Below are 18,690 nucleotides of genomic sequence, written 5' to 3'. Positions count from 1 at the left end.
AGTAGGGATAACATTGCATAAAGGGGTAACAAAAAGATAATCTATGGACTTCATGGAGGATAGAGTTCAAAGCAAAGTGAAATCATGAAAAGTTAATGTGTTCTCTAAAGTTGGTCCGTATATATTAATTAAACATGTTCTTGCCATGGTTGTTCAACACATTATAGGGATTTTTTCTACACTCAAGTTAGTTCTTAAGAAAATTAAGAGGGTTCTACAAGTGTTCCTAGGGAGAGGCCAAGGGAATAAGAAAGTGTTGCACCCATATGTCGGGATATTGTTACTTTTCCTCTCACAGAGTGGCTTGAAAATAAAAGACCTAAGACACTTCAATAATGCATTGTTGGTTAAGTGGTGGTGAGTGAGCACAAATATGAACTATGGAATTATATTGAAAATTCAAGTCATTCTCTTAGAAGGGGCTCTTAAAGGTCTTTCAGATTTTCATTTTTAGCATTAGAGTGAAGGTAGCAAGACCTCTTTTTAGAGGGATATATATCTCGTTGAGGTGCCACTACGATGAAGATGTTGAGGCCTCTTTATATAGAGGTATGAGAGGTAGAGTAAGGGAGAATTGGTTGGTAGAAAATTATTGGTGGCTTTAAGTGGGAACGATGCCATACCAGCTAATCTATGCAGTAGATGCTCTCGCTCATGGGTATTTTGGAAGGTGTGCAAGTGTCGGATGGTGAAGACCGTCACTATTGGGAACATGATAAAGATGGGGTCTTTATGATGGCCTCTTGCTACTGCACACAAGGACCTTTGTTAGTCACTTGGTTGCCGAAACACAACCTTTTGGTGGGAGGGCGTAGGGGAGGGGGTGGTGGGGGCGTCTTGCCTCCAAGTTTGGCTTTGCTTGGATGGTTGGTGTTGCACGGAAGAGTGACATTAGATTCTAGTCTCCAACAAGCCAGCATTTTCTTAGCTAGAGGTGTCGACTGTGTCAACATCCTATCAAGATTATAAGTCACCTCTTCATAAAATGTGGGTGAATTAAGAAGTTACATATGGTTTTTTGAACCATGGTCTGACCTATGTGACCATTTCCTAAGCCGGCGACAAGGGTGAAATTCCACTAGAGGGGGGTGAATAGTGAAATTCGTTGTAGATCGATAATATAAAAATAAAACAATTAGGCACACCACTATAAATACAAGATTTATACTGGTTCGGCCAAGTTACTGACTTACATCCAGTCTCCAAGTAAAACACTTGAGCCTTTCACTATAAAATCCTCGTTACGGGATAAATAGTACAACACCATCTTCCTCAGAAGGTCTACTTTTCTCAACAGAGAAGAGATACAATAGAAAACAAAAAGTTACAACACTTTCCTATTGAACCTTCAGAATGATATGCAGAGTATGAATGCATGTATGAAGATTCTCTCATAATGTTCTCTCTTTTGAAAATAGTCAGAATAATCTTTCACGATAACAAAATGTTCTTTTTCTCTTTTTCTTCAGACACACACTTTATTCTTTTGTTAGAGAGCTTTTCTTGTCTTTTTCTTTTTCTTTTTCTAAGCTCTTTTTCAGTGTGTCGAGTAAGAATATTTCTCTTGGAAAGCTCATATGTGTCTTTTCTTAAATAAATGTTTTGTAGTACATTAAACATTGAAGTATTTAGAAATGTAATTTATATTGTAATTTGTCATTACTCAAATAAATGATTTATAGTACATTAATTGTTTGAGTTTATTTCTATTACAAATCGTCACTTCTTTGTTTAAATGCATGTAAGTACAATAAATGCTTGTTTAGTACTTTATTTTACAAATGGTTATTTCTTGAGTAAATGCTTTTGAAGTATCATTTAATGCTTACTAAAAGAATGATGACTTCATATATAAGTCATCACTTTTTTAGTGAGTGTTTTTGAAATTATATTTAATGCTTAAAGAAATAAATGGTCATTTCTTAAATTAATAAAATAATATTTATTTTCTCAAATCGTCATTTCTAAAATGAATGATTTGAAGTTCAACAAATGCTTGAGTAATACTTTTATTACAAATAGTCATTTCTCAAATAAATGATTGTGTATTATGAACCAATATATTTTTTCACAATTTGTCTTTTCTTATATAAATGTTTATGTATTATGAACCAAAATTTCTTACGTAAATGTTTGTGTATTATGAACCAATGCATTTTGTCTTTTCTTACATAAATGCTTTTGAAATCATGAGCTTTTATATCTTGTCAAAATGTCTTTTTTATAAATGCTTTTGAAATCATAAGCTTTTATATCTTGTCAAATTGTCTTTTTCATAAATGCTTGTAGGGAGTATAATTAATGCTTTTGAAATCATGAGCTATTATATCTTGTCAATTTATCTTTTTCATAAATGTTTGTAGGAAGTACAATGATTTGTTTTAAAAAGGTATTTTTGAAATACTACAATATACATAACGTATCTTTTTATGAAAGCTTGACTTTTTGTATATGAATGACTTTGCATGATTTTAAAGCATATAGTCTAATGTGAAATATGTATGCTTCTGAAGGTTTTGTTACATATGACTCTAAAGAAGAAAAATCTTCATCTTGAAGTAGTCGATCATCTTGGATAGTCTTTAATGTATCTCTTTGGCTCATCAAGCTTTTTCTTCAATCCATAAGTATGATTGCATCAGGATGTTGTTCTTGAACATAAAGCCTTCACTATCTTCAAGTGAAAGATCCTTACATTAAATACACGTTAGATTCGTAGCAAATCATATCCAGTCATAATATAACATATTCAGTTTCATATATGAAAGCATATCATATTGATCATATCTCATGAACGCATATCATTTTTATTATGTATCATATATATATATATATATATATATATATATATATATATATATATATGCATCATGAAAGCATATCATATTTATTATGTATCATATATATATATATATATATATATATATATGCATCATGAAAGCATATCATATTTATCATGTATCATCAAAACATAGTTTCTCAACATTCTCTCACTTTTTTATGATGACAATATATGCTCCCCTTATCAATAAGCCATATATATAATGTTTTAAATATGATATCAAAACATGAAAAATGCATATTATGGAAAAATAGTAGTAGTCATAAATAAAAAGAAAACACAATAATAAACAATGTGTGTATAGTTTTTCTCCTACATAGGAGAGGTAGTTTTTCTCTCCCCCTTTGTCATTGATAAAAAGGAGGGATTAGAGTAGGTGGGTTTAATATTACAGACCAATGAATAACAGAAACACATTCTGAAGAGGACAGAGAATGCAGTTGTCGAAGTTACAAAAGATGACATACAAGAGAAGATCGAGTTATTTCCTTAATGAAAAGAAATAAAGCTAGTGAATGTATGGTCAGATCAAATGTGATATTGAGTATATGTGGAGTGATTCACAAGTTAGAGGCAAACAAGAAGATACAAGGGTGGTTTGAATTCTCGTGTGAGAATATAATATAAAAAAAACATAGTTTCACGCATAAAGGAAATTTGATATATGAGAGTCCATTGTTTTAGAGATAAAATAGAGAGAGAGAGACATGGTTTTGAGATAAAGTGACAATAACAATACATTTTACGTGTGAAAATAAGAACATAAGGTCCAATTTAGGACAAGCTCTTTATGAATGATTGATAAGCATAGACAAGACATAAAGGAAGGATGAATAGTGACAAAAAAAATGTATAGCAAGATGTTACAAAAAAAATGAACCACGATTTTTTAAAGAATCCGGTCATAGGAGTGATGAGACATTGAGTATACTTGTCATAATAATTTTTGAGAAGAGGAAGGGCTAAAAAAAATGACGTGAAAAGGTGTTATGAAATAAAGTATTATTTGAATGTACGAATGATATAGAGTGAGTGACATGGGTGATATGATAGTGTGAATAAGAGATGATGTTCAATAATGGCCAAATAAAACAAATAATCGTGCACCATATCCACCCGTGCGTCAAAATTGTTCCAAAATTCTTCACCATGAAACGTCCAATTTTGATAACCACTCACAAAACTTTGCTTGTATAGGTGATGTCTAACCCCATGAGGTTCTACAAATCAATTGTTCTTACACATCGTGTAGGGGCATCTGATCTAACTGGTGCGATCCATTGTACTGACACTTGACGTTGCAAATTCAATAAAATTGTCAATACCATCCATATATTCAAGTGACACCTCATTATCAACTATCCTACAATTTATTCATTCATGATTTACAACTATTTTATCCTATAATGTTACAGATATTATCTTCACTAGTTAAAAGAGAATCATAATAATGCTATGATGAAGAAAATATCTAATTTATCATGCATTTATGGTTGATGTAAGGATTTGATATATATATATATATATATATATATATATATATATAATGACTGATTTCTCCTTGTTGGTTTGTTATCATTATTGTTTAGTGATTGTTGGTGAGCAATTTTTTTGTTTTAGTTAATGCATAATTTTTCTTCCACTCTCTACCATAAACATGCTTAACATAAAATGCAATTTTATGAACTATTATGCATGCATTGATAATTCAATATTTTTGCGTGTAACACTATCACATCATATTTACATACATCATAAGAATATTTAGAAAAATGAAATCACATTTACAAACATGATACATTCAATTTAAGCAAGTTTTCATGATACAATTTTACATAGAATGCATAATCAAATAAAAAATAACTTCATGCAAGCATGTATAGTCATGTCAAACATTACAATACATTCAATCATTCATATCATAATAATGTCAACCATGTACCTGCAACAAACACACTCCAATATCCTGCTAACTACTACTATGACTAGTATGGAATCCGAACTACAAAAATAAGAGCACTTCTATTCTCATACATTCAAATCATGGTCAACATGATCTTCAAACTCCAGCACAACAGTCCTAGATATCTACAACTAACTGAGTGTGTGAGCAAGAAAGTGTTACATTCAAGAAAGTAAATAACATGTGATGCGCTTACATCACTTACTCACCACGAGTATTTACCAGATTTGCATGCTTTTGCATTTACATTTTTCTTGTTTCTTTTCGCATGGCATTTTAAGGCGTATGCGATGCTTTGCATTAAGCATCGTGCATTTGCTCTGCTACGCACCTGCATTGCACATTTATATACGAGCTAAAGGTGCATGTTTTGCTTAGCATTCTTGTATTCACTTTCTCTTACCTTGGGGGTTTCGGGGTTTGCACATGTCTTGAATATACGAGCTAAAGATCCCAGGCCATGGGGCGCGTGCGGCTCTGTCGTGCAAGTTGCGAAGGCACAACATATTAGCATGATAAATAATAAAAATGAAAGAAGAAGAATGGGCAGGGGACACACCCTTGTCAGACAGGGAAATAAAAAGGGGCAAGGGGCGAAGCCCTCGTGCCAAAAACCCAAAGGCAACAGAGGGCCTCGCCCCTGCCTGCTGAAGGGATAATAGGGGCAGGGGCTAAGCCCTTGCCTGCCAAAAATCAAAGCAAGCAGGGGCTTTGCCCATACCAATTTGACCAAGCCGATGGTAGGGGATTCTCCCTTGCCTGACAGAATACAGAGAGGCAGGGGTGAAGCCCCTGCCTATTGGAACTTTGAAATGGCAAAACTGAGGGTGTCGACCGGGGTCGGATGCCCAGCTAGGCTGTCAGAGAGGGAGGCAGTTGGGTGCCCAGCGAACCAAAACTGGAGAGAGGGAGATGGCAATGGGGACAGGAGGTTGGGAGGTGCTCTGGCTAAGGTCGCCAACGGTGGTAGGTGGTTGGACGCAGGGTGGGGTTGTCGACGAGCTGAAAGGGACAAAGGATGGAGAAGAGAGACAAGAGACGAGAAGAAAGAAGATGAAGAAGAAGACAACGAAGAGGGGTGAAGAGATCACCTGAGAGGGCCAAACGCAGAGTGGAGGTCGCTGGCGTTGGGTGGTCAGAATACGGCGAGCAGGAGAGAGAGCTCACCCGAGGGAAAGGAGCGACAGAGGGGGAACGATCGAGGGAGGAGAACTGGAGGTGGCCGACAAGGTCTCCGGAGGGAGCTGTTGGTGGGTCTCCAGAGAGTGAGGGCGAAGATGGCGAGCAATGCGGGGGCGGTCGACGAAAGAGGGGAGAGAGAGAGCAGGTTCACGAAGTTAATTTTGTGCCCTAGATGGGCCATTTTACATCCAAAATTAGCAACAGAAAAATTTTGTCTCAAAATTCATTGCTAAATAGCAACAGAAAAATTTTGTCACTCATCTGTCGCGAAGTTGCGATGGAGTTTGAGATAGAACGTTTTTATTGCTAATTAGCGACGGATTTTGAGACAGAATTTTTTCGTCGCTAATTCTAATTTTAGGGATGACTAATTTTCTCTCGCTAATCTGTCACAAAATTGTGATAAATTATTTCTGTCGTAAATTGTCGTCGCTAATTCACGTTTTTCTTATAGCGGTGGAAATAGGTTTGGGTGCACAAGAATGAAATTCTTTTTAATGGCGCAACCACAAACATGAAACATCTTTAGCTTAGGGTAAGCCGGAGGTCCGAGAGTAGAAGAGGCTAAAATTGAAACCCAACTAGGGATGCGCTCAGCACAGGATATGCAACTTTAGCATGACCAAAGTGTTGTATTCATGGGCCATGGTGATTGCTCATCACCTACTTCTGGCCTGAATTGTGTTTTTTAGTTTTTCTTCATATTGTACTATGAAGGATTATTGAATGATCAATATAACTTGGCAATGGATGGGGGCATGAGACAAGGTCTCCACCCCTGCCTCGTCTTAAAATTCTACTCTCCATCTTTGCCTCCATCCCGCACGGGTTTTGATTTTAACCTCCATCCCCTATCCAAATGGGGAGAGGCGGAGTGGGGCATGTTTTCTCTCGGTCCTTTGCCATCCCTAAAGAAGGATTGGGGACAGGGCGGGGCGAGGCAAGGTGAAGATTGAGATGGGGACGGGGTGGGGTGGGGGAAAGTGTAAGTCCATCTCTGCACGGGTTTTGGTTTTAATTAACCTCCATCCCCGTTTCATGTCGTCCATCCATGGTCTAAACGGGGTGAGCCGGGTCAGAGCCCCGATTCCCCCCGGTCCACTGCAATCCCTATAGTTCTATGCTTTTCTTGTGAAGAAGATGGGTTTTATGAGTTTTTTAAATTTATTTTCAAAGAAACATGGTCTCTATTTGACATTGTCATAAGGAGAGAATTGTGGCATTGGGATCTTATACTTAAATATGGCGCTTCATTTGGTTTTGTTGGAATTACACAGCCTAGTGGGCCATTTAGAAGGAGCGCAATTATCACACCTATGGTGGAGCCTATAACACTCCAGCCAACATATCACGTTGTATCTAGGGATGGCAGTGGACCGGAGAGGACACGGGGAACAAGGTCTCCACCCCTACCCCGTCTCAAAATTCTGCCCTCCATCCCCGTCTTCAACCCCGCACGAGTTTTGATTTTAACCTCCAACCCCATTTCATGTCCCCCATCCCCGATCCAAACGGAGTGAGGTGGAGCAGGGCCCCGTTTAACCTCCAATCCACTGCCATTCCTAAAAAAGGAGGTAGAACCATCGAAAGGTATTTTAATTATTTTACTAATCGGGGTTGGGAACGGGGCGGAGCGGGGAAACACGTAAGTCCATCCTGGCATGGTTTTTTATTTTAACCTCCATCCCTGCCTCCATCCCCCTTTTATGTCCTCCATCCCTGGTCCACTGCCATCCCTAGTTGTATCCTTCTCGGACGGCTATCTTATGGCTAGCAGGTAATTGGGGTTTAGCAATTGTCAATGGCTTAGGCGTGCAATTTTAAATGTTGCAACCTGTTATTTCTATCTATTTAGGCCGATCTCTCAACGACCTGATCGATGTAATGTATCTGTACTTTTTACTCTGATTGATTGAATGAAGTTTTTTTTTTTTACCAACCGTGGTGGTGCCGAATGGTATAGTTGTATAACTGGTAGGGGTAGGGGTCTGCCTAACCCCAGCTTGCCTTTAAGAAAAAAAAAAAGGTATCCTTTTTTCTCTCATTTTTTTTTCAAAAAGATAGTTAACATGTTTTTATTTAGCCCTCTTGATATAAATGTTTGAAATAATGTCAACGATTGATGATTTAGTAGTTGGAAAGAAGGTTGATAAATTAGTTATATGTTATGTATATTCACTATTCTTATATAGATATTTAGGGGTGGCAACCGTGTCAGGTTAACGGGTTGGCAGGTCAGAATACCTCAGCACGGACACGACCCATTTATTAAAGGGGTAACCTGACACGACACGGTTAACCTGTTTAATAAATGGGCAAACTTGAACTGTGACTTATTATGCTGGTGGTGGTAGCATCTAGTAATAGAAAATGCTCCTTGGACTTCTCTCTTGAGAGCCAAATATGGGCTAATAGGCACTATCTCATACTAGACGCCCATTAATTCTTGGCCAAGAGGTTCTCATATATGCAATAAGACATGAAAATATGGATAAGTTACAAAAATATATAATTATACATGATTATTAACTTTTTTTATTGAAAATTATTAGATTCTTCGTAAAAAGTAACTTTAATCTAAGAATTAGGCATTAAAATAATAAAATACATGATAAAAAAATATTTCATGGGTTGGATCAACCCACGAGAATCGTGACCCAGTTGGGGTCTGATCCAGGTCGACTCGGGCAATTCCCCAGTCGACTTGCCGGGTTTGCCAACTATGACCCAAACACAATTTGCTGGGGTTCGAGCATACCTCATCCTAAAACCTCACATTCAATTATTTTGTCACTATTTTATAATATATGATAAAAAAACACTTTTTCTAAAATCGGGTCTAATGAAACCCTACCTGGACCAACCCAGTTACACTCCAAGGAGGGAACTGGGAAAGGACAGGAGGAGAGCTGGAGAGGGACGAACTCCCTTGGCTGCCCTCGCCCTAACAAACCCCTTCTTCTCCATTTCTCTACTTCCCCTTCTTCTCCCTCACAACGCCTTGGCTTGACAAAGAAGCGTCCGTTGGTATTGTGGTGACGGTTGGCTTCCCTTTGCTCTTAATAATGACATGTGAAAGGTAACCAGAACACCCCATATGACCACATTGCTTTCTCTCTCTCTTTCTCTCTCTTATGAAATGGCTGTGGATGTGGAGTTGTCCCATCCAGTAATCGTTGTTCCCTTTGTTAATTGGGATTTTAAGAATGCATCGGAAAAGGGAAGGAAAAAAATCGGTAGAGCTATTTTCACGATGGTGGTCAGCAAATTTTTTCTTGGGTTTTCATTCTTATTCTTCTTCTTCTTCTTCCTTGGTTTACAGTGAAGGACTAAAGGTTGGTGCTTTTATTTTGTTTTTTGTTTTTTGTTTTTCCTTTTCCCACTCTTGTGCTTGTTCTGGGGAGGAACCACTGTTCCCATTATCTTGAATGATGGTTTGTTCCTTTCGCTTTTTGGTTTCCATTATTGGTATCTGTTCTTGTTATCCATAGAGTTGGTGTGATTTGTTATGTTATGGAGCACGTGATGCCCTTTGCCCTCCCTGAAATTTTGTATATTTTTTTTACTTGGTGATCGTTATTATCATGCAATTTGCGCCCAAGTTGGCTTGGCAGGTCATGGAGCAACGCCTTGTTCAGTTAAGAGTCTAAGTTGGGAGCTTTTTTCATCTGTGCTTAGGATGAAAAACTAAAGATGAAAACATATTTTAATTCGTTCGGTTGATATTACCAAATTCCTCAATGATATGCAGTTGCAGTTCAGAGATGTTTTATATGCTTTGGCTTCTTGTCTTCTCGTTGCAAATGATGCTAAGTCGTGCCTATGGATGAGTTTTTTTTGCATACACTGAGCAAGACGTTATTTAAACTTCATTTATGCTGGCCTTCTTCTTCGACTGGCATGTGAACTTTCAGCGAGTCTTTCCTAGTCAAGGATTCTGGTATAGTCGGGCAAGTCCTTGAGAATGTTTTCTAGGCCTACGATGCTTCTTCTGGATGTTATTTCCCTTGGAATAACATGTTAACATAAAATATATCACGGAAGAGCCACTTACCAGATGCAGCCTTGGATGATTTGAACGGCGCTTCGACCGGTGCGGGTGGTCAGTCTTTTCCTCTGCCAATCGATGCCCTCAATGAGCCCTGACCATAATATCAAGAGGTGAGCAGGACTCTTGAACCCAGAGAGAGATCACACCCGAATGTGGCATTCAACAACCACATATGCCCTCATGGTAGTCCTCATCAAGCTACCATGGATCTCTCCTATTTATAGGAGGATTTGGGGGAGGCCCATAATGGTTCCATAACGGGCACTAGTGGAGGTACCTAACAGGTATGAATGAACAGTTACCCCCAAAACCCAAAAGCCTCTCTCATTTATATTCCTTGATGTGCCCATGTCAATATGGGTCACATCCAGGTTAGATCCGATCTGATCCAAAATTGGATATTCTCTCACTTGACCCATTGACATGGAAAAACACATAATCGAGTTTTTTTACCATTATCTTGATTTAATTTCCATGTGAGTTTAGATGTTATTCTTTATCACAAGAATGAATGAGTCATTGAGATATGAGATGTCATATTTTCATGCACTACAATATTATTCATTTTCAGTGTTTTAGCATGTTAAGATTACCTTTATGAATGAGTTGGTCTCTAATCTCTTCTATTAGTCTATTGTAATATTGTTATTCTTCTATTCTCTCTATCTAAATGAGAGATACTTTATACATAATCAACAATGCACAAAACCATAGAGAATCAATTTAGTTTTATAAATGTGGTCACATATAACCATAATGGATTGTCATACATCAGAAGAAATCAAACAAAGCCATCCCTATTACATGTTGGGAATATAATCCCGGTGCTAGCCCTTTACTAAGGGGATCCACAGTCATTTTCCTTCGTACCGATTGTATTAATACACACTAAATGATTCTCGGTCCTTTCTTTAACAACAAAGTACTTTAACTTTATCAGTTAACAAGAGGTGGAGCTCTTGTTGTTATTCGAGAAGGACATGACAACTTCATTATCACATAAGATCTTTAGTGACCTCTCAATAAAGTCCACTATACCAAGACCCATAATGAAGCTTCTAATCCATATGACTTGAGATAAAATCTTGTTTAAATCCATAATTCTGTCTGAATGACTTTCAGAAATTCCTTCACTCTTCTGCATTGAGAGATGATACCTCAAATATTCCTAGTCACTCACGATTGCAAAAGTAACATGCTAAGATTATTTGAGCACTCTCACTTCTCATAGACATCTTTGTAAGCGCTCTCACTTCTCATAAACAACCTTCTATTCGACTGTGCTATTCTCTGTTTGAGTAGAAGATTAACTACTCTATACGAGATTCATATAAAAAAGGTAAATGTAAAACCCTTTATTATTCGTCTTTTCTAAGGCAAGCATAATAGAGTCATTATTGTTTTACTTTGGTGAAAACAATAATACTTTGATTTGCTTCACCTCCTCAATTCGTGAAGAAGTGACTTAAATTGGTGAAACTAGTAGATCATGTAACTAGAGACAATTTGACATTATACCTTTGGGTACGAATATGCTTCATGGGTTGGTGTACACATCTACTATTACACCCAGTGTGAATTTGGAGCACAATGACTTACCTTTGAGTAGAATCATTGTTTCATAAAGTCACACACAATCTCAATACTGAATTTCAATCTCAACACGGTTCAGGAAACCCTCAATCAACAAATCTTTTATCGTAAGTTCATGTACAACATGTCATAACATAAATAAAGTGCAAACATTCATAATTTCATGCTTAAATAATCATGGATAACTCAAAAAACAACATGAAACACACTTTGTATCATGTTAAAGTTATCAAAAAGTATAAAATCAATGACAAAGAAATGCATTTATTGATGGAAATTGAGGTTTTAAAAGAACCTAAACGGGTCTTTAATGACCCTAAACCGGTCATAAAAAGCCTTGAACTGGTCTAAAAAACCCTGAACTGGTCTAAAAAACCACTGAAACGATCAGGAAAACCCCCAAACCGATTACAAGAGGCCCAAATCGGTCTCATAAACCATTGAGCCGGTCTTAGAAGGACCGAACCAATCCCTAAAAGGCTAGAACCGGTCAAACAATGCATGAACCCGTCTCAGAAATCAATGAACCGGATTTCAGGATGCTTGAATCAGTTTCAGAAACCCCAAAACCGGTCTTAGGACCCCTGAACCGGTCTCAAAAGGACCGTATCGGTTCCTGGACCAGTTCTATCCTTAATGGGTTAAATGGTCCGGTTCTGGACCTGATCCAACCCATGGTTACTGACCCGATCCACCCAGGAACAATAATGGGTCCTGGACCGTGTCTCAACGGGTTGGGACTAGCCCCAATCCATCGGGAACCCCAGCGGGTTCGTGTCCCTCAACGAGTTCGGGTCTCGGATAGGGTCCAACCAAGTCAGACTCAGACCCAATCCCCTCAGAATCCACAATGGGTCTGGGTCCCACTTGGTCGGACTCAGACCCAATCCACCCAGAGCTCACAACGGGTCCGAGAATGCTCTTCTCGAAATACAACCTGCTGGAGATCTCAAATGCCGACGAGGTCTGAACGGAAGTTGCTTAGAATTTAATTATGAACAACTTTTGTTTTGACTCCATTGCCAAATTCCGCGTTGGTTCAGTGGAAAATGCAAATCAAGGCGTCAGATTGTGCATGGACAGATTTCTGCTGGAATTCTGTAGAGCCATTGGAAAACACGCCAGAATCCCTCCACACAACTCCGATGATGCTAAAATCACTCGGACAAGATCCTTACACGTCAATGAACTCAGATCCACTGACAGATCGTCGATCCTTCACCAGATATAGCCGAGATTTAAGGATGTACAGTAACGGCCGCCTCAGCAGTCATCGACGGAAAGCAAACCGAATGGTTGGCTGAAACGACTGTGGTAGGTGGTGGGTCATTTGTCAATGCTTCCTCCATTGTCGTCCGACATTCCAAAACTAAACGGGAGTCCGGCGAGGGAGAACAATGCTGACAAAAAATTCTGGCAAGCATCGCATGGACGTCGACACACCCACACCCTGAATATGCGCAGCGGATGCACAGTGTGGCCCAATAACCCAATGTTAGTATAAAATGGATCGTGGAAGAGCCACTTACTAAATGCGGCCTTGGATGATCCAAACAACGCTTCGGTGGATGGGGGTGGTCGACGTTCTCCTCATCCAATTAACGCCCTCAATGAGCTCAGACCATAATGTCGAGATGTGAGCAGGACCCTTGAACCCAGAGAGAGAGAGTTCACACACGAATGTAGTACTCAACAACCACGTATGCTCTCATGGTAGTCCTCGTCAAGCTATCATGGATCTCTACAATTTATAGGGAGATCTGGGTGAGACCCATCATGGGTCCATAATATGTCCATAATGGAGGTCCCTAATGGGCATGAATGGACAGTTATGAGACATCGTAACTATCCTGTAACCCTCCAAAATCCAAAAGCCTCTCCCATGTATGTCTCTTGATGTGCTGATGTTAATATGGGTCACATCTAGGTTGGATCCAATGCGATCCAAAATTCAACATAACACTTGTTCTCTCATCTTAATTTCAAGCTTTGAATGATATTTAAGAATCATGAGATTGGAAATGGTCTATTGTGCATAAAGAATGAAACTGGCGGTGGTCCTGTTTCAATCTTTTGCTATAGTCATAAAGCTTGTGCATCTATGTAGTGCATGTTTGGATTTGCCAACTTATTTAAGAATCATGGGATAAATTTGTATTTGGAGTATTATGCATTATTTCAAGCTTTGTGTTCTTTTTCTGGATAAGTAGTCGGATAAAAAATTCACATTAACCGGACACCGAATTTGTTGATAGTTTCTGGTATTGTTCATATTATTATTGCTTTATTATTGATGTTCAATATCTTTCAAATTAACTCTGTTGCTGTCCAATTTGTCTTTTTCAAGAGCCTTGTCTAAATCCTGACTCATCTGGTTTCCTAAATTCACATTAATTCCTCCACCTTTCTGATTTCTTCTGATATTGTCCAATATGTATCTTCTGAATAGTTTTTCTTCGTCATGGTCCCAGAATTGCATAGCTTATTAAATTTAGCTAGTCCATCCTTTCCATAGTTACGGATCCATAAAAAGCTGGACCACAACCTTATATGACAGACCATTTTCTATTGTCTATAAGAGTGGAATCCCATTTCTTCTGTCTACCCTGATGAAGGAGAAAGTGAAAGAAACAGATGGGCTTCCATTCCTTTCCCGTTGGCCCAGATATGTGAGAACCTGTCCCAGCCTAACCAGCAAAAGATGTTGGACCACTTGCTCCTACCTTTGAAAGAAAGAGTTGGTTCTGGGCTTTGAATGCACTCTTCTGTTTTGCCCTCCCATGTTCAAATTCCTCCATGTCAATTGAGCTTCTGTGGAGTTGTCAACTCTTAGCGGTTTGGTATGGCATAAAGCTCAAGCAGATAGACTATAGTGAGTATATGCAGGGTCAAGAGCTATTCTTATTTTGTTGTTTGCTGTGTTGTTATCAATTTGTGGCTTTACTTTTGAATTCTGTCCAGAAAGGGTGCACGATGAAGCGTTTCTTCAAGCCTATATCAAAAGGAGATGATGATGGAAATGGGGATGTAGATGGGAAGAGTGATGGCCCATTGAAAAAGAAACCAAACAACCATGAAGGAGAAGTAAATGATGATAAAGAAAAGGAGGCAGCAAAAAAGGAACCTTGCAAGTTCATGACATGGAACTCTAACAGCCTTCTTCTTAGGGTTAAAAACAACTGGAATGAATTCACCAACTTGGTCCAACAGGTTGATCCAGATGTTATTGCCATCCAGGAAGTGCGGATGCCTGCAGCAGGATCTAAAGGAGCAGCCAAGAATCCGGGAGAATTGAAGGATGACACAAGTTCGTCACGGGAGGAAAAACGTATTCTGATGCGGGCTATTTCAAGTCTTCCAATGGGAAACTACCGTGTTTGGTGGTCCCTTTCAGATTCAAAGTATGGAGGAACTGCTTTGTTTATAAAGCGACAGTTCCAGCCACAGAAAGTCTCTTTCTCTCTTGATAGAGCATCCTCGAAGCATGAACATGATGGACGTGTTATTTTGGCTGAATTTGAGTCATTTCGCATACTAAATACGTATGTTCCAAACAATGGATGGAAGGATGATGAAACCTCTTTCCAGCGGAGGCGGAAATGGGATAAGCGGATGCTGGAGTTTGTGATACAATCCTCGGATAAACCTTTGATTTGGTGCGGTGACCTAAATGTGAGTCACGAGGACATTGATGTGAGCCATAGAGAATTCTTCAGTAATGCTAAGCTCAATGGCTACATACCTCCAAATAAAGAAGATTGCGGCCAGCCAGGGTTCACAATAGCTGAAAGACAACGATTCTCTACCATACTAAGGGAGGGGAAACTCTTGGATGCTTACAGGTTCCTTCATAAAGAGCAGGATCTTGATCGAAGCTTCACATGGTCAGGAAATCCTGTTGGGAAGTACCGAGGCAAGAGAATGCGGATAGATTACTTCCTAGTGTCTGAGATACTCAAGGAGAGGATTGTTGCCTGCAATATTCATGGACAAGGAATTGAACTAGAAGGTTTTTGTGGGAGCGATCACTGCCCTGTCTCTCTCAAGCTTTCTCCCATTTTGGTATGAAATACAATCTTATGAGTAAATTATATCTGGTACGATAATTAGTCCAATTGTGATCAGTCCTGTATCTTTTGCAGCATTGTCAGATCCTTTATTGTAGATGTTACAATTAGTGCCTCGAATGTTGAAGCTTATTTTGGTAGTGGTGTTTTCTTATCAATATTTTGTTCTTTTGGATCTTTAGCTTTAACTGAACATCTGGTCTTGAAATACTTGAATGTTATACCGCTTGAAGGTACATCCTATTCTTCGTTGGAAAGAAAATGAAGAAAAAGTTGTCCAGTTTTTGTTCACACAGCATCTCTCTCTCTCTCTTTCTCTCTCTCATATAGTAGTACCTAATCCGACAGAGCCCATTAAATCAGAGTGTTGTTTCATGAAACTGTAAAGTCATAGATGGTTTTCATTTATAGGTAGTGTTTAGATGTATTTGTAAATAGTTTTGTTAAGGTGATAATCAAATTCCTAAACCATAAAGGGCCATAGTTTTGTCCACAAGATTCAATTGTTTAATAACAATATCATTAAATGTTAGAATCACAGCTTGATTCACAAGCTTACCTAGTGGAAAATTTTTAGTTCTTCATAACTAGATAATACATAGATGTAATCATGTCAATGAATCACGGAATGAACCTATAAATATGTAGTAAAACACAATAACCCGACTTTAGCTCCTCTCTTCAGGCACATTGTTAGAGGCTTTCACTGGTTCAAATCCCAAATCAAAATATTTAATTTGGGACATCCTCCTGCATATACTCTTGCTACGTATGCCACTTGTCATAAGTATACTGTATCTCTCTCCATCTTTTGAATCTAAAAATGTGCAAAGTTCCAATGTCCCATGGTTTTAAATCAACTGTAGGTAAAATTGGTTGGTAAGATTTTGAATGTAGTGCTAAATAGCGAGTATATAAAATAAACTGAAAAAGCAGAAATTATTCATTCTATATTTTCCTAATCTTGAATATACTGAAAAATAGGAAGTCGTATCTCCTCCTCTCTCTCCTTGTTTCACATTCAATTTATCAGTTTCCATTCACCTTTCTTCTCTCTTGTTTCGATTATTTTGAAGCTTCCAAGCTGTTGTTGAACTTGTTTTCAAGCTGTGTACTTGTCAATTAGGATTTCAAGTTAAAGCAACTCTCTCTCTCTCTCTCTCTCATATTTACCAGTTTCTTATAAAAAAAGAAACCTCTACAAAATATGAGTTCTGACCCAAATAATGAATTGTCAGATTTGCTAGTTCTATATTGTAATGAATCAGAATAATAAAAAGAAGCTAACCTTCATGGTATTTTTCTTTTTTTTAAATTAATCTGAGGATATAAACCCTCTTCTTTTCTGCTAAATTTGTAAAGGACAAGTAGTATATTGAAATTTGGACCCGGTTTGACCATGTCCTTGGTCATTTTTGTGGCCGTCCATATCATTCAACCACAAAAAATCACAAACTTTAATTTTTGTACTTTTGTCCAATGTTGTATAGCATTGTTACCCTTGATGAATTGTACAAAATACAACCATAAAATCACATATGAAGCATTTATATCTCTATGAGTTACATAAGACTTGCAATTAAGAACATGCTACAAAACTCATACTTTCGTATTGCATAAACAAAAATAAAATATTATATAAAACCTCAATAATCATAATCTTCATCATCTTCTTTTTCTTCTCAAACTAATAATAAACCACGCAACTGATAACTGGCAATGTAAATAAAAAGCAACTACATAATTTAAATTTTAAATACAATTAAAACTTTAACTAATAATATCAAATTCACATTAAGTCATACTAAAATATCATAAGTCATAGCTCAACTAACATTATATTTAACTAACGTTTTACATGCCAAATATTCATATCTAAAGTTTTAAACTATAAAGATCCTAAAACTAAACTATCTTCTGGAGCCTATTTGCCAAACATTATGACAGTAATTCCTCAATATTGCATTCAACTGCCGCATGATGATCTCTTTATCTTTGGCCATTTTGACAAGTGAGTTATCATCTTTAAAATTTGGAACAATAGTTGGAAGTCTGTATTTTTGCAAAATTCTTTTTCTTTGAATTTCTTTTAGTTTAACAATAATGGCAGGCATAGACGGATAATCACATGGATGTACATTTTAACCAAGACCTTCAATATGTTGCTTAAATATATACAGTCATCTAATAATAACACCACAAAACAGATATCTCAATGATGACCTTAGTCGTGGTACATCATCCATGCTTCTATAATATTGTCATGCGTGATCATCTCTATAAGATGAACGTGGAAACGACATTGAAAGATCTAAAATAAAATATAATCAATTAACCACCAAATAAAAATATAGGCATATAAATATTCGACAAATCGCACCAGCCACATCTTTATAAAACAAACTCAATAAGAAGCAAATAATAATTTTTTTCCTTAACCCACTTCATTAAGTGAAAAAAGGGTGGAAATGCATTTTTACTTGAGAAAATTGCAAAATCCCTCTCTTTTGCGCACAGATCAACTCACAAATCACTCTCATAGCTCATAGGGTGAGTGGGTTCTTCTCTAATGACCTTTACACAAATGAGGGAGTCGGCCTTCAAGAAGTATTTAAAACCCAAACGTAAAAAAAAAAAAACTTTTGGCTTTTTTAAAGCACGTTGAAGGTGTATCGTATGTTAAACCCAATACAGATATGATACATACTTGTATCGCAGTATGAATGTGTATCATATCAATTTTTCCCAAGAATAAGATATGTACGTACGATACAACACTGCTTTGTTTGCTAAAAAAGTACCAAAATTTCTAATTTCATCAAGTCCATTCTTAACGAGTGTTGTAGACATGTATTATCAATCTAAATTTTTTTGACAAAAGGTATGAAATAAGTGATAACATGGGATCAAATGTGCAAAAGTGAAAAATGATGTTTTAGAAGGAATGTATATCAATTTCCCGAGTTGCATAACTTTTTAAAAATTAAAAGAT

General features: G+C 37.5%; 1 protein-coding gene across 1 annotated transcript; it reads left to right on the top strand.

The window, feature by feature from the left end:
- The first annotated feature begins 8,931 nt into the window (after window positions 1–8,931).
- On the top strand, window positions 8,932–15,858 carry LOC149829633 (DNA-(apurinic or apyrimidinic site) endonuclease-like). The gene is made up of 2 exons (XM_090015603.1): window positions 8,932–9,066; window positions 14,593–15,858. Exon 2 carries the CDS (start codon window positions 14,605–14,607, stop codon window positions 15,697–15,699), a length of 1,095 nt encoding a protein of 364 aa, XP_089871729.1. The 5' UTR covers window positions 8,932–9,066; window positions 14,593–14,604; the 3' UTR covers window positions 15,700–15,858.
- The last annotated feature ends 2,832 nt before the right edge of the window (window positions 15,859–18,690 follow it).

This window comes from Nuphar pumila, chromosome 8 (genome assembly GCF_984573655.1).
Source record: "Nuphar pumila chromosome 8, dmNupPumi1.hap1.1, whole genome shotgun sequence".
In the NCBI taxonomy this organism is placed as follows: domain Eukaryota; kingdom Viridiplantae; phylum Streptophyta; class Magnoliopsida; order Nymphaeales; family Nymphaeaceae; genus Nuphar; species Nuphar pumila.
Note: the sequence above shows the minus strand (reverse complement) of the source record. Positions and strands in the feature narration are given on the sequence as shown.

Excerpts from the sequence above, each read along its gene's own strand:
- LOC149829633 (XM_090015603.1), top strand. The coding sequence starts at position 14,605 with ATGAAGCGTTTCTTCAAGCCTATATCAAAAGGAGATGATGATGGAAAT.